The following is a 17,317-nucleotide window of genomic DNA, read 5'->3' as shown; positions in this document are numbered from 1 at the left end:
TCATTTGCACAACTTTTTTAGTCCTTTGTGTTACCCTTATGATTATCTGAAGCCCTTCTTTATAATATTCTTTCCACATCTGTGCTCCTCAATGAAAAAAAAAACCGGTGTGAATAATGGCTGTATTAAATGAGAAAATCCAGACTAGAAAGTATATAAATATTCCAGATAACAAGCAAAAAACACCATGAATTTCAGAAAACAAGGCAGATGGTTTAAAATTACTAGAAATATAAGCAAAGAAGGTGATGACCTTAACAAAAGTGTAAATTATTGTGTATTCCCGTTTTTTAGAGATTTATTTATTTCTTTGAAAGAGTTACAGAGAGGAAGAGGCGCACAGAGAGACAGCATGCTGCTATCTTCTGGTTTCCTCCCCTGACGGCCCAGTGCCCAGGGCTGGCCCAGACCAGCACTAGCAGCTTCATCCAGGTCTCCCCCCTGTGTGGCAGGGCCGCAGATACTTGAGCCTTCTCCCACTGCTGCTTTTCCCGGGCCCTTAGCAGGGAGCCGGATCCAGGTGGTGCAGCCGGAGCATGACCTGGTGCCCACATAGGTGCAGGGGTTATAGTCAGTGCTCTACCTGCTATTCACACCAGCCCCACTTTTTTTTTTTATCTTTGTTAAGGATTCTTTGTGTGTGTGTGGAGCAGCAAGTTATGCTGCCACCTGCAACACTCATTCCAGAGGAACACTGGTTGGAATCCTTTGCAGTCTAGCTACCTGCCTGTGTGCCTGGAAAAGCAGCAGAAGGAACATGGTTTAAGTTAAATTTGTTTATTTTCAAGGCAGAGTGACTAGAGAGAGGAAGAGACAGAGTGAGATCTGCTGGTTCACTCTCCAAATGGCCACAGTGGCTAGGGCCAGGTCAGGCTGAAGCCAGGAACCTGGAGCTCCCTTAAGGTCTCCCTGTCAGTGCAGGGGTCTGCTGTTTCCCAGATGCGTTAGTGGGAGCTGACTCAGAAACAGAGCAATCCAAACTTGAACTGGCACGGAAGCAGTGTTTTAAACTTCTGTGCCACAATGCCAGCTCATCCTAAAATCTTAAACTTACAGTAAGTCTTCTAATTCCAGAGTATGGTCTATTTCTTCTTAACTTTTTAAATTGTTTCCTGATTTTCTATATATCTGAGTTTAGATGTGTTCATAGGTAGGTATTTTATACTTTTGCTGATATTATAAATTTTGTGAGTTTTTAAAAATCATTTGTTTAACCTGCAAGAATTACAGAGTGAAAGGAAGAGGTAGAGAGAAAGAGAGAGCTCTTTGATCCTTTGATTCACTCCCCAAATGGCTGCAGTGGCCAGAGTTGGGCTGATCTGAAGCCAGCAGCTTCTCCCAGGTCTCCCATGTGGGTGCAGGGGCTCATACACTTGGACAATCCTGCACTGCCTTCCCAGGCTGTTAGCAGGGAGCTGGATTGGAAGTGGAGCAGCCAGTCTTGAACCAGCACTCACATGGGATGCCAGCGTTGCCAGCGGCAGCGTAACACACTATACCACAGCTCTGGCCCCAAAGCATCATGAGTTTTGAGCAGGACTTAAGTTTTAGGACTGAAAATTGTTGGGGAACATGTTGGGGGACTAGATGCAGAGGACTCAGTTACAATGCTTTGTGGAAGTTCAGGCATTAGATGATAATAGATAAAGTAGACAGGATTGGGGGAGGCTGGTAGTGGGTGTAGAAGGATGGTTAGCCTAGTGATATATCTGGGAATTTAACTGAAGTAACTTGTTAATGGCTGAGCTATAACTAAGGAAGAGGAGTAAATCCATGTAACTTCCAAGTTCCTGATGGAAACAGCTGGTAAGATAGTGGTGCCACTTACTCAGATGGTGAATCCTGAAGCATAAGCAGGCTAGGATACAAGAGGAAGAGTTTGCTTTTAGGACTCTTAAATTTGGAGTGCCTGTGAGACACCCCAAGATGGGGCATCAGAGCTCAGCAGAGAGGTGTGAAGTGTGGGGGTAGACACGTGGAATGCATAAGCATGCGCTGACATTCTAAAACCATGGGATTGGATGAGATGAAGGTGTAAGGACAGGGAGAGAAGAGGTGGATGACAAGCTAGGAAAAGAGCCTAGTGGACAGGCTCCTCGGACTCGGGAAGTGTTTCAAGGAACCCGTGACGTAATGGGCAAGTGTATGCATATGTGTGTGTGTCATGGAATTTACAAGCATAGGCCTAATATAGTACAGGTGGATAGTAGAAAGACAACCTGTAGAGAAATGCAAACCTGATAGGAACCGTCGTTCCACTGAAGGACAAATCCTAATGGCCAGTAAGTCTGAGAAAAGGTGCTTACCCTCATTGTTAAAGAGCAGTAACAGTTAACACTGTACTTTGGAAGAGTAGTCCTTTTCCTATCTTTGTGAACATGTGAATTATTGTAGCCTTTTTGGAAGCAATGTGATTTATACATATTAAAATGAAAATTTTAATGAATTTTAAATTTTAATTTAACTGTAAATGGAAATTGACAGTTACTCCCAGTAATCTCTCATGCGAGTAGAAGCCCCAGTGCGTAGAAAATGAAAGTGTGCTTATTGCAGCCTTCTTCAAGGGTCGAAACACTGAAAACAAGGTGACTAGCTCCCCCCTGCGTGAGGGTTACATTCAGAATGGTCTGATCACTGGATTATGATGCAGGCATTAAAAATATTAATTAGAGCTATGCCAGTTAACTTCAAGGACCTTTCTGGATGCAGAATATTTTACAAAATTTGCTTCCACATATGGGGAATGTATGTAAGAGCGAAAGGAAGACTTTAGAACTGCTCTTCTGCAAAAACAAAACCTATCCTTGCTATATATAAAATGCTGGTTTCTGATTTTGAATATGGATCTGGAAAAAAAAATACTGTTATAAATAGTGATTTCCTAGGAACAAGTCTAAGGAAGAATAGTGAGGTAAACTCTACTCACTCATGTTGTGTCTTAAAAAAGGATCCTCATTACCATAAATTTTCATGTGATATGTTTATGTAAAATATGTATATGTATTCTAATATAGAAAAGATATGAAAATATAGTCACAGAACACTAATCCTAAAGTGTAATTAATTTTTAATAATCAGACTAAATTAGAGTATGTTTTTTCCCCTTTAGAATTTTTTTTTTTTAATTTTTATTTGAAAGGCAGTTACATAGAAGAGAGACAGAGATCTTCCATCTACTAGCTCACTCCCCAAGTGACTACAATGGCCAGAACTGAGCCAATCTGAAGCCAGGAGCCAGGAGCTTCCTCTGGGCCTCCCATGTGGGTGCAAGGGCCCAAGGACTTGCGCCATGCTCTGTGCTTTTCCAGCCTGTAAGCAGAGAGTTGGATCAGAAGTTGATGAGCTAGGACTTGACCTGGCAGTGATATGGGATGCCGGCTCTGCAGGCAGAAGGTTTAGCCTATGATGCCATGGTGCCTGCCCATCTTTCCGCTTTCAGTTCTGGTTCAGATGAAAGATCTTCAACTTGTAGATATGATAAAGATAGTTTTGAAATAAAGTTAAAAGGTTATATTATGTTCTTCCTTAACTTCATTAACATACACTTCTAGCATTTTGCTTTGGGTATAAACTAAGTAACAAAACAAAGAATACAAATCAGAGCAGGAGAGTGGCCAAGGCCCCAGCAGCTGGCCAGCAGGGTTTAGTTAAGTAAACCTTGACTGCGAATCTGACATGTGAACACATGTGACTAGCACCTGCTGTTACATGCTACAGGCATGTGCTCAGTGGCATGTAGGGGGTCGTGTGCTGGTGTCTGTGTCCATCTTTAACTTGACATGGACATTGATATCGTGACTGTTAATAAGGCAAACTTCTCAAGGCACCTTGGAGAACTATGGGTTTGCTAACCACTATTTATAAAAGCCTCGCTGGTGTCCAGCTGCTCTCTTCACACATGACTTGGCGCTCACCTTAACCTGTTCTCTGCCTTTGCTCTTGGCTGCTGTGGCTTCTCTTCTTCCCCGTGTTGCCCCTTTGAAGTTTGTTTGCCTCTGTGCTGGCCTGGTGTGTGCTGCTCGCTTTGAGCCTGGCTCCCTGGGGCAAGTCCTGTAACTTGTGTTTGCCGCTGCTGAACGTCCTCGAGACACACACACACACACACAGAGCTAAATTCAGTCATTCATATGGTTAAATCTGTGTAATAATTAAAACTATTAAATTTTAAAATTTGACTCCTCTTCCCACATTCTTGCTAACCACATATTTCAGCCCTCCAAAGTGGGGGTGGAGTAGAAGTGGCCAAAAATGCTTGCAGGAGTATTAACTATTGTGAGTTGATGCTGATGCTATGTGAACTTGGCAACTGCTTACAGCTGAGTCCTTTACTTATTAATTCTTTTTTTAGCTTTAATAGGCAGAGTGACAGAGAGGAAGAAGTTTCATCAGCCGATTGACTCCTCACATGCCTGCAGATGCTGGGATTGGGCCAGGCCAAAGCCAGGAGCGAGACTCCAGCTGGGTCTCCTACGTGGGTGACAGGAACCCAGCTGCTTGGGCCCTCACCTGCTGCCTCCCTCCACACTTGCGGGAAGTTGAATCAGCAGTGTGGAGCAGTGGGAGTTGGAACAAGGTTCTTGTGCATAGGAAGTGGGCGTCCCATGCAGCAGCAGCAGTTAACCCACTGCACCACAGTGCCAGCCCTGCTCAATAAACCATTTTTACAGTTTCTTCAGAGCACCCTATGTTGCTCATCTTTTACTTCCTAACAGATCGTTCCAGATCTGAATGGCTTAAAATAGCACAGTTCTCTGTGGTTAGAAATGTCTAGGCATGGCTAACCTGGGTCTCTTGGCTCTCAATCAGTTACCACGGCACAGTCATCTTAAGGTTTGGCTGCAGGACAAACCACCTTCAGGGTCATTTTGGTAACTATTGCAAGCACCCAGTTCCTCACAGGCTGTGGGCCTCGTGGAGCAGCAACACCCACAGTGGCAGCTGCCATGCTCCGAGAGGCAAGCAAGAAGGCCAGAGTCTGCAGGGCCAAAAGTCAGTGTTTGGAACCTAGTCCCTTCAGTGACATCTAGCACTTCCTTATGTTCCATTCCCTGTAAGTAACTGTTCTTAGCCCACAGTGAAGGAAAGGAAATTGTACACAAACCAGGAGGAGGGGGGTCACTGAGGTTTGTTTGTTTGCTTGCTTTATATTAATATTCTACCACATATACCCCTGCCAAATTTCTGGGATTATTTCATCTTCACTTCTTCCGATACTGGCAAATACATCCCCTGCCCCCTTTTAAGAGATTTATGTGTATTTATTTAAAAGGCAGAGTTACAGGGGTAGATCTTCCATCCATGGCTTACTCCCCAAATGATCGCAGTGGCCAAGAGCCTGAAACTCCCTCTGGGTCTCCCACATGGGTGGCAGGGTTCAGAAACTGGAATGTCTTCCGGTGCTTTCCCAGGGTGTTACCAGGAAGCTAGATTGGAAGTGGAGCAGCTGGGAGCTGCCACCAGTGGTATCAGCATCCCATATGGACACTGGTTCAAGATCCAGCTGCTCCACTTCCACTTCCTGCTGTTGGGTCTGAGAAAGAAGCAGAGGATGGCCCAAGTGTTTGCGCCCCTGCTCGCATGAGGGAGACCTAGAAAAACTCCTGGCTTTGGCCTGGCCCAGCCCCCACTATCTCTAGCTAATAAATAGGCCATGGAAGATTTGCATTTTTTACCGCAAGCAACTGGAAGTACAAGTCAGTATTAGTGCACTTACCATTGCCCAGCTAGCCAGAAAGTGCTGTGTTCTTAGCTGTTCAGTGTGGGACCATTGTGACATAACAGGTAAAGTTGCTGCCTGTGATGCTGGCATCCCAATTTGTGAACCAGCTGCTCCACTTCCAATCCACGTGCCTGGTGATTTGTCTGGGAAAGCAGCTGGCCCAGATCCTGGGGTCCATGCACCTACATGGGAGACAAGAAGCTCCTGCCTCCTGCCTTGGTTCTGTGCCAGCCTTGGCTGTTGTGGCCATTTGGGGAGTGAACCATGGATAACAGATCTCTCTTGGTCTCTCCTCCTTTCTCTGTAACTGTGTCTTTAAGATGAGTCTTAAAAGAAGACAGCTCCAGGAGTGACACCAGGCGCCTGCTGCGACTCCCAGGCTCCTTAAGGCCTGTCTGCTCAGCGCAGTCAAGTTGCGGAGGCCTGGTTCCTGGGGGAAGGAGAGTGAGAAAGCAGCATCCTACACCTTTCCCCCCAATTCTCTCCTAATAGACGCCAACTCTCTCATTGTCTCCCACCCTTTCTTCGTTCTTTCCCCCTCCCCTTCTGTTGTTTAGGATTTAAGCTTTTGTTTTTGTAGGGTTTTGACTACCTTCTCTGCAAATCTTCTGTGGTGATTACTCCCCTCTTTGGGGAATGTGTTGTCCATCCCTTGAGTCTCCAGCTGAGACTGCTGGTTGAGGAGCTCCTTATTGACTGCTTGCTTGAGCTGGTTGCCTTCCTCCTACTGGTTGTTTGAAGGCATCTGCCCTGGGGAATTTCCTGAAATCACTGCAGTAAGAAAAGTGATTATTAAATGATTTTTAAACCAAACAGAACCTACCAGAGAAAAGATGAAGGAGGGATTAAGAGTGGGAAAGGGAGGTGGGCATTTAGTCCAGCAATTCAGATGCCCACATACAGACTGCTTGGTTCAACGACTAGCTCCAGCCCTTCCAGCTAAAGCACACCCTGGGAGGCAGCGCTGCTGACTCATGTGTGGCTCCTGCCACCCACCTGGGAAATCTGCATTGCCCTTCCAGTTCCCAGCTGCAGTTTGGTCCAGAAGTCACAGGCACCAGGGAAGAGCACCTTGTGTTTCTCTGCCTCTCAAACACCTAAATTGATTTTGGGGGGTAGGCAGGGGCAGGGCAGGGCAGCGGTTTGGCTTAGCAGTTAAGATTCTGCGAGTCCCTTCAGAGTGTGCCTGAGCTCAGTGCCTAGTTGCAGCCCCTGATTCCAGCTTGCTGCTCCTGTAGACCCTGCGAGGCAGCAGTGATGGCTCAGGCACCTGGGTCCCGCCTGCCCGTGTGAGGCTCCCCGCTGCAGCCTGACCCAGTGTGCAGTCTCCCTCTCCCACCTCTCCTTCTTCCCCCTCCTTTGCCGTCTCTGCCTCTTGTGTAAGTAAACGATGGTTTTTAATAAGCAAGGGAAGGAAAAAAAGAGGAAAGCAGTAAACATCCCTTTTTTAGATTGGGATACATAAATATTGTCTTATTAAATAAATATTACTTTAATGTTTTTGAAATATTTGAAATGCACGCCCTGGGATGAGGGTATTTGTGTCGTAATTCATAGAACAAAGGTAAACACGAGAAATCAGAGATGTGAAAAGTTAGATGTTCTATTATAAGAACAGTGGTCTCTATTTGGATTAGTAAGCAAAATCCAACAATACATCAATGTAATGTTTGTAAGAGATTGACCACAGAGTAGTCTAGCCAAAAATTAGTATCAATTTGGAAACATGTTTATCGGACTAATAAAACGAGGACGGCAATATTTGTGTCAGACAAAATGGAATTTAGGAGGAAAAAAAATGGATATTGCATATTGTATATTAACAACTTAAAGCCTTCTGTAGTTGACACTAAAATAGAAGATTTGCCTAGATTGCCGTAAGTCTTCTGAATGGATTCACAAGTATCTCAAGTTAGCTTTACTTGCTTTTATTTCTTCAGAATTTTTCAGCGGCAGAAGCAAGGCTTATAAGATCTGAGTAAAGCAGTGAATTCTCTCCCTAATAAAATGTATTATATAAAATTTTGCATTGAATTAGGGTAATTTTGCTGGAAAGATGAGATAGAGAAGATTAAAGTGCCAGAGACCCCCACCAAATTTACTTTGTAGTGGGAAAATTTCCAGGCAGACAAGCTCCATTCTGTAGAGGGCTTGAATGTTTAAAGGAAAATCAGCTTCACAAAATGTCAATGCCAAGGTCTGATACATCCTATGTCTAGTTGTTCTTTAACAGGAGCTCCCTCCAACAGTTATTCCTTTTAAGTCATACTTTATCTGGGTCAGGTCCTAGATATCTATATTTTTAATTTTTTTTTACTTGGAAAATCAGATATACAGAGAGGAGCACGGACAGAGAGAAGATCTTCTGTCTGTTGATTCACTCCAAGTGGCCACAATGGCCAGAGCTGAGCCAATCTGAAGCCAGGAGCCAGGAGCTTCTTCCGGGTCTCCCCCATGGCTGCAGGGTCCCAAGGCTTTGGGCTGTCCTCGACTGCTGTCCCAGGTCACAAACAGGGAGCTGGATGGCAAATGAAATATCTGGGACACTAAGCGGCACCTGGCCTTTGTTTTATTTAAAATTTTATTTTTCCATTTATTTATTTTATTTGGGAGGCAGAGATACAGAGAGAAGGACAGAGAGAGATCTTCCATTGGCTTGTCTGCAGGACCCCAAGTGGAGCAGCTAGACTCTCAATCCCATGGCTATATGAGATGATGGTACTGCAAGTGGAGGCTTAGCTTACTACACCATGGTGCCAGCCCCATGCTTTTGTTTTAAATTTCAGATAAAAATGTAACCAAGGTAACTGGTTGGAGAAGCTTGGTGCATACCCTCCCTAGTGTTTTTCAGTGCCTACAAGTACTTGCAGATGAACACACAGTTTTATTGAATTGAATTACCTTTTTTAAATTCTGCAGCTTGCCTTTTTTCACATCTTTTATGTATTACTAATTTTCCTAGTTGCTATGTGACATGCAGTAGTATACAGCATAGTAATTTAGTTAACCATCCTTAAACTGATGGCCCTTTAGTTGCAGCTACTTTTGGCAGGAGAGCTCCATTGAACATCTTGGATTGTTTATACATGCATGCTTGCATTTTCTGAGTTAGATTATTTCCTAGCAGTGAATTATTAGGTCATATGCTATGTAGATTTTAAATTTTATGGTGTCTACAGCCAAGTTCACTTCGTAAATTCTTGTAGCAGTTTATGCTGATAGTAATAGTTTTCATGTGTGCTCATTTCCCTTCACATGTGATTAGAGTTCTAGCTTAAGAACATATTTTAGGGTGGCACAGCAAGTTAAGCCATTAGCTGCAACACTGTCATCCCATAGGGAGCTGGTTTGATTCCCGGCCACTCCATTTCTGATCCAGATCCCTGCTAATGCACCTGGAAAGGCAGCAAAGGATGGCCAGGTGCTTGGGCCCTTGTGCCCAGGTGGGAGATCTGGATGGTCGCAGGCTCCCGGCTTCAGCCAGCCCACCCAGCTGCAGTAGCCACTTGCAGAGTGAACCAAAGGATGGAAAATCTCTCTCTGTCTCTTTGTAACTCTCCCGTTCAAATAAATAAATAAATTAAAAATAAAGAAGAAAATTCCATGAAATCACAAAGGTAATGCTAAGGAAGGTATGGGAGAGTTTTTAATAATCTTAGAAAAGAAAAAGGCCTATAAGCAAGATATAAAGCTAGACAAGACTAATAGCTTTTACTACATAAATGACAGTTTCTCTTAGAAACTATTGCAACTGCAGTCAAGGCAGTGAGTGGGGGGAAGGTTGGGAGCACACAACAGGGACAGCGCTGAGCTGTGAATACACAGGCACACTGAGGCAGGTCCATGAGTTTGACATGCAGGTGCAGCCTTCCTGGCTAGGATCAGAACTATTGGGGGAGCGAGCCCATCTGGCAGCGTACCCCTCAGAGCAGCAGACACTTCTGCTCCTGCGCATGCGGCTCGTGGCAGGCATCAGGGAGGACTCTGGTGATTGGGTTCCTGCTGCCTGCATGTCAGGGAAACCAGCTTCAACTCTGGCCCAGCCCCTTCCCCTCCTGGCATTTGGGAAGTGAACCAACAAATGGAAATCAGTTCGGTCACTCTTTCTCTCTTCTCAAAAAAAAAAAAAAAAATAGGACCAGGTACAAAGTAGCCTAGCGGCTGAAGTTCTCACCTTGCACACACACCAGGATCCCATATGGGCACAAGTTCTAATCCCTGCAGCCCCGCTTCCCATCCCACTCGCTGCTGTTGGCCTGGGAAGGCAGTCAAGGATAGCCCAAAGCCTTGGGACCCTGCACCTGTGTGGGAGACCTGGAAGAAGTTCCTGGTTCCCAGCTTCGGATTGGCACAGCACTGGTCATTGTGGCCACTTGGGGAGTGAATCAGCAGATGGAAGATCTTTCTCTCTGTCTCCTCTCCTCTCTATATATATCTGACTTTCTAATAAAAAGTTTTAAAATCTTTAAATAATAATAATAATAAACCAGAAATACTTGGAAAAATGCATCCATACTGAACATGTAGACATTTTCCTGTCATTTTTCCCTCAACTGTACAGTGTCACAGTTGTTTACTTTGTGTTTGATATTACAGATAATCTGGACATGAGTTCAAGTGTAGGAGAGGATGCAAATAGAGGACTGCATAGTTTATATACAAACATGCCAGTTACATCAGGAAGATTGTGATACCATAGAGAAACCTAGACCCACGCCCGGGGATACCAAGAGATGTATAAATAAGTAAAGTGATATGACAGATAATGCTTTTATGACAAATGAGTTTTTACAGATCAGTTACAGAAGAGCAACAACACCAACAACACCATAGAAGAACAGGCATTGGGTGTGGAAAAGCACTTTACAAAAAACGTAATACAAATAAGTTATATGAAAAGATGTCCAACAGCATCTACAATTAGGAAAGTGCAGATTAAAGCAGAGTGACATTTTCCATGCAGCAAATTTAGAAGAGAACAAAATTCTAATACCCATTATGGGGACATAGGGTTGGATACATGTTATTGGCATGAGTGTAATTGGTGTAATCCTTGAGTGGCAAGTTTAAAGATATTTTAGAAGTAGTCATTAATATTTCCTTAGGTAAAATATGTGCCTATTTTTAAAGATCAACTTCAGCTTACAACGAAGCATAAAGGTTTTCTGCTTCATCTTGATTTGCTGACTAAATAATATCAGTTGACTTTATAGCTTAAGACAGTTTGTTATACTATCTCACCCTCTTCTACCTCTATTTTTAGTAAGGTATCAGTAGAAAAATTCTAAATGTACAAAAAAATTGAATATAAAAGTGAACATCCATATGCCTACCACCTCGACTCTATAGTTAGCGTTTTGCCAAATGTGTTTTGTCAAACTTCTGTCAACAAGCTGATGTTTGTTAAGCATCTTTCATTTTCTTTTTTTTTTAAGATTTATTTATTTTTATTGGAAAGGAAGATTGACAGACAGAAGGAAAGACAAAGATCTTTAGTCTGCTGCTTCACTCCCCAAGTGGACGCAATGTCCAGAGCTGAGCCAGTCCGAAGCTCGGAGCCAGGAGTTTCTTCCGGATACAAATGCCATAATTTGGGAAGTGTATTTGTATTTTACATCAGCAAAAGTGAAAATAAGCCCTATTTATGGGGTATATTTTCTGCCTGTTCAAAATTGAACATGTTTGGACGATTGCTTAGAAGACTTGAGGCTGGGAAAGGGGACGTGGAGTAATGTGGATGATTTCTAAACAACTCAATTTAGAATGTGACTTTTTAGGATTAAAAGAAAGTCTGAATGAGAATATTCCCCTTGAGGCTGAAATAAGACCTCGTATGACGGTCATAACCGGAGTCTGAGTGACTCACCAGAGCTTTTGGTGGAGGCTGGCTGTCTGCAGATGACCATAGATGCGCCATGAGGGTGAACCGGTGCCCCACATGCAGTCTGTACCTCCTGAAGAAGGGCCTTGAAGGCTACTGCACGTGAGGAGCGCCAAGTGCTAACCATATCATGACCGTCACAGTTATTTATTACTCATCACAAATAAAATGTCAGTGTTTTCCGGGGTTTTATCAAATCAAAAGAGAAGTGTCTTTAGCTGTGAAATTGCCCTGTCAGCCATTAGGTGATAGTTTTTGTGTGCTTGAAGATAACTAGGGACTGATAGATTAACTCCAGACACCTTTTTAAACTGTTATTTTGTAAGATATTAACCTGTCGTCATGCTTGGAATTAACAATAGTCCTGATATTAAATTGATCAGTTACCTATGAAACCAAATATTCTTACTAAAAAATTTCCCCTTGTCTTATGTACATTTCTTTTTTTTTATTGTGTGCTTTCCCTTTCTATCCCTATAGTAAATTTCTTATTTACAGCTTTTTTTCTTTATTTAACTATTTTTTTTTTTGCACAATCACAAGTTAGATCCCCCCCCCCCCCAACTTCTAACTTACATTACCTCATGTGCTGTTTTATAGCCAAATTGAGGGGTTTTCCTCTGCCATCCTTTGCCAGGTAACTCCCCCAGCACTTCAGTCTCCATTGACACACTCAGAGACAAGCTCGGCTTGCCCTCATAACCTTCTGTTATGCATAGAGATTCCTTGATACTCTAGCTTCCTAATGGTTTTTCAGGGGTAATTTGTTCTTGAAAGTATTCCACAACTCTTTTCTCTCGCTCTCTCCTCACAGCTAATGATTCCCTGCATGGACAAGTATAGGCATTGGCAGAGCCTGAGTCAGTGGAGAAACCTGCATCCTTCCCTGTGTTTCTTTTCTCTGTTCTAGAGAAGCTCAGGACAATTGTTTCTAGTATGAGATTTGGTATCTACTATTTCAGCCACAGAGCTAGGCCCTGGCCCCACAACACTCTACACCTGCTGTTACCACCCCGCCTTCCCCCCACCAACGTCTGACACACAGAAGTCCCTCCTTGTGACATGCACACACAGATGCATGCACATAGATGTACACACACACACACACACACACACACACACTTGGCGTTAAGCCCACAGGCTCAGACTTAAGACCTCATACCTCAAAGGAATCTTAATTAGGCATCAGTTAGGTGTCAGGCAGTGCTTCAGGCAGTAGGGGTATAGTGATAACAAGTCTCCCCTTCATGGAGACTGTCCTAATGTCCAGAGAAAATACACCTGATGTCGTGAAAATGGCAAGAATAAAAATAAAGCAGGATAGGGAGTAGAGGATGATAGGGAAATAGATGCTGTTTCTTTGTTTGCAAGGCAGAGATACAGAGGGGCGGAAAGACCAAGAGATGCCAGTGCCGTCTGCTTCAACAGCCGGGGCTGGGCCATGCCGGAGCCAGGAGCTGGAACTTCAGCCAGGTCTTCCACACGGGTAGCAGGAGCTCGAGTGCTTGAACCATCTTTCACAGCCTTCACAGGCACATTATCAGGGAGCCATTTTGGAAGCAGGGTGCCACATCTCAACCCAGCACCCTGATAAGGGATGCTGGCATTGCAGATAGTGGCTTCACCTGGTCTGCCCAAAACCAGCCCCCAGAGGAGCAATTTAAAGTTAGATTATAGTGGAAATGTCTGATGAAGTGTGATCTGAGTAGCATTCAAGTGCAATAAGGGATGAGACAAATACTTATAAGTTTGAACCATTACATAGAGTCCCCTGACCTGTATCCTGACTGGATTACCCTGTGAGTGGCACTAGATGGCAGGAAAGTTAAGAGAAATAAAGGAACAGGAATTTGGCAATGAAAGTTTTTTCAGTTAAATTTTATAAGCCACAGGGCTCTTTGTCCGGGGCCTCTCATAGCTGCAAATAACTATCACTTACTAAGCTCCTGATGTGTATGCCAGGGATTCTAAACTACCCTTCATTTGATGATCACAGACACTTTGTGAGAAGGATGGCACTGGGGCTGACGTTGAGGATTAGCAGCTAAAGCTCCTGGCTGCTTCGCTTGTGATCCAGCTCCCTGCTAATGCATCTGGAAAAGCAGCAGGAGATGGCATGACTGCCTGCAGCTACATGGGAGATCCAGAAGAAGCTCCTGGCTCCTGGCTTCACTCTGACTCAGCCCAAGCCATTGCATCCATTTGAAGAATAAACCACCAGATAGAAGAGCTCTCTAACTCTGCCTTTTAAATACGTAAAAGAAATCTTTTTTAAAAAGCTAATACTATTAGCTACATGTGAAAAGATAAAGAAAATGCAGTTATTGACCAGCCCCAAATCACAGAGCTAGTAAGTGAAACAGTGAGAGCATGTACCCAGAGAGTGACATGGCCAAGAGCCAACAAAGGTAGAAATCTCATGAGCTCCCAGGCAGACTTCCAACCTGGTAGGTGAGTCCCAACTCCACTCCTGTCTCCAGCATCCTGCTGATGCCCATCCTAAAAGGGAGCACATGATGGCTTAAAAATAGCTGCATCCCTGCCACCACCCAGGAAACCCGGATGGGGTTCTGGGCTCCTGGCTTTGTCCTGGCTATTGTGGGTGTTAGAGGAGTGAATCAGTAAGTACAGGTGCCTTTCTGGTCTTGTTCTCACTCTCTTCCTCCCCTCCCTCTCAAATAAATTATGTATTTTTTAAAATTCTAGAGGCCCCTCATTTCCTGGACCTCTGTGAATGCTGGAAGTTACCATGTTTGAGGTGGAGATAGAAAGCAGGTTGTATTCTGAAAGCATTCTTGGGTAAGCATTTCTAGAACTTTGCCTAGAGAGGTGTCATAAGAATACTAATGGCAGGGGCTCGGCAGCGTGGCCTAGTGGCTAAGGTCCTCACCTTGATCCCATATGGCCGCTGGTTCTAATCCCGGCAGCTCCACTTCCTCTCTATCTCTCCTCCTCTCAGTATATCTGACTTTGTAATAAAAATAAAAAATAAATCTTCTGAAAAAAAAAAAGAATACTAATGGCAGTTCTTATAGGCTGTTAGTTTTTTATTGTAAATATATATTCATTTTTATAATTGAATTGTGTTTTGGAAAGATGAGAAGTTCAACTGTATAAAAGGACGTATCAGCAGTTGTGCAGCTCAGAGACTAAAACATGGGTGAAAATGCCCCATCCCGTATCGGAGTGTCTGCTTTGGGCCCTGACTTCTCCACTTCCCAAACAGTTTCCTGCTCATGTACACCCCAGGAGACACAGGCTGCAGCCTGGCACAGTCTCTCTCTCTCTCTCTCTCTCTTTTCTCTCACTCAGCCTGTGTAATTGCCTTTCAAGTTGATGAAATAAGACTTTTCTTTTAAAGAAAAAAGTATTGCATGTTTATAAATAACTCTGTTGTTTCATATTGCTGGGTCATGGCATAGGGAGAGAAAAGTGACAGTTTAGACTGGTCAGAGATCATTCTTGAAACATCCTAAGGGATAACATGTACTGTGTGATTGTCTAAGACATTTGGACTTTATCCTACTAGGAGTTCTCAACTTATTTTGTATTTTATTTTATTTTTACTTTTTAAATTATTGTCGTTCTATAACATAGTTCCATAGGCCCTGGGATTTCTCTTGCCTCCTCCTCCAATCCCCTCCCCCACACACCGAATTCCTGTATATTACTACCATAGCACAGCTCTTCATAAACAGTCACATGACCATCACTGCGAGCATGGGTAATGGTAGAGAGTCCAGCATCCCGCTGTCAAGGCGCAGCTGATAGTCTCATTAGTAGTCCATCTTTGATCTGGAAGTAGAGATGCACACTGCACTGCATCCTCACATCTGGACACGTTATTCACCACTACACAGTCACCACACATCCCTCTTAGAGTCCTCAACTTTAACTGTACTGTGTGTAGGAATTGGTAGGTCTGGGGAGGCAGGATGACATATCAGAAGTGATTCAGTTACCCAGCAAAGAATGCTGTGAACAGTGAGGGATTATCGAGGGTTTAAAGCAAGGAAGCAACCTAATCAACAAGCATTGTAAAACAAATTCTATCTCAGCTGAGAGAGGGGAAAGATTTGTAGTAGTCCAGACAAAAGATGAGGTGGTTTCATGACTATTTGACATTTCATTGAATTCATTTCCATAATTCTGTCTTATCACATGTATGTTTCTAGGGACGTACATGTATTTGCCATTATCTCCCACAAAAGTTACATCTTGTTCACTCTTTTTAAATTTACTGCTGGGAATTATTTCACTACCACAGCTTCCAGGTAGTTCTTTGGAGTCAAAGGAAATGAGTAGTTTCGACTCCTGCTTATGAATGAGCACAGTTGGCGTAGAATCAACTTATAGAGTGTGAACTTCCATGCAGTGAGCCAAATGGGAGCTTTAGGATCATTGTGTCAGGTTAAAGAAAACTGAGGATTCTGATTAGAATAATTTTACTTTGAAATTAGCAATAAACTGATAGGGCTGTGTTCATATTCTCTTTATGGTAACTATTTTCTAATTGGATTTATCTTTAATAGATTGATGAACTCCCAGAGGGAGCTGTGAAGCCTCCAGCAAACAAATACCCCATCTTCTTTTTTGGCACCCATGAAACGTAAGTGAGCAAAAATGAAGTTTAAACAGCTATAATCTGACTCTGCTAGACTGTATTGTTTATAGACTATTCATAATGTTTTGTATGTTGTTCAAAATCATCAGAATCACATGAATTACTAACCTGGTCAAAATATTTTTTCTCAATGTAAAGACTTGTTGCTGTTGGGGGTAGAGTGAGTACTCATTTTCATCAGTATCCTGATGCCTAGGCTGAACGCCCCCCTTAGCTGCCTTTAGAATCGTCCCTGCAGCAGCTGACATGGCCAGCTGTGTCATTCCTGATGGTGACAGTAAAGATGCCTCACTTACTCCTAATAAAGACCTGTGTCTCACACGTTCCATGGTGGTGGGAAGGAAGTAACTCTTGGGACCCGGCCTGAGGTGAACGTGGGGAAGCTGACCCTGCAGCTGCTTCCTGTACTTAGAGTGAGTCCAAAGCTGGGAAGGTCAAGTCTGACCCTCATTACTCTGACAGTGAAACAGCCTTTTCTTCACCCTGTTCTGTTTGTGAAGTAAGACTCTGTCGTGTTGGTGATGAAAATGTTCCTAGATTATTTTTCTAGGTTCAGTGAGATGGAATGACATTGACTGAGTGATTAAAGGTCTACTCCAAGGAAAGATGTACTGATTCTTCACCAGCACTGGGCCAGAAAGCTTTCATGAGGCTTTGCCAGCTGCACAATGAGAGAGAGCAATACCAATATCCAGTTAGAAATTGAATTTATGAATTCATAAACCTGTTTCCTGAAACTCTCACTGTCCCTTTACTGGTAATTTCCACGTGTGTGTCTCTGGCCCACACCATGTCTCCATCTCCAGAACCAGCTCTCCAGCTGCCTGCTGTACAGCTCCAACTGGATGCCTAACCACAGTTTCAAACTTGACATTCAGAACAGAGTTTTTTACCCCAAAATTTGTCCTCTCCTCAATCTTTCCATTCCAGTGCATCTCAGCTATGTTCCCATCTTACTCCAAAACCTTGCCTACACATGCTATGCACTGAGCATGTCAACAGATCACTTTTGGACAAGGAACTCAGGATCCAGCCAGTTCCTGCCAGCCCTTCTCCACAAGGCCAACCTCCTTACCTCAGTACCTCCTGCTTC

At 43.6% G+C, this 17,317-nt stretch overlaps 1 protein-coding gene across 1 annotated transcript in view; it reads left to right on the top strand.

The window, feature by feature from the left end:
- The window catches only part of HDGFL3 (HDGF like 3), a 60,474-nt gene that overhangs the window by 22,808 nt on the left and 20,349 nt on the right, over positions 1-17,317 (top strand). Inside the window, exon 2 of the mRNA XM_004594586.3 lies at positions 16,133-16,209. Within this exon, the coding sequence (XP_004594643.1) occupies positions 16,133-16,209 (77 nt within the window). The remainder of the gene's footprint in view (positions 1-16,132; positions 16,210-17,317) is intronic.

This window comes from Ochotona princeps, chromosome 6, assembly GCF_030435755.1.
Source record: "Ochotona princeps isolate mOchPri1 chromosome 6, mOchPri1.hap1, whole genome shotgun sequence".
Classification (NCBI taxonomy): domain Eukaryota; kingdom Metazoa; phylum Chordata; class Mammalia; order Lagomorpha; family Ochotonidae; genus Ochotona; species Ochotona princeps.
The sequence above is the reverse complement of the archived record's forward strand: the minus strand, read 5'-3'. Positions and strand labels throughout refer to the sequence as shown.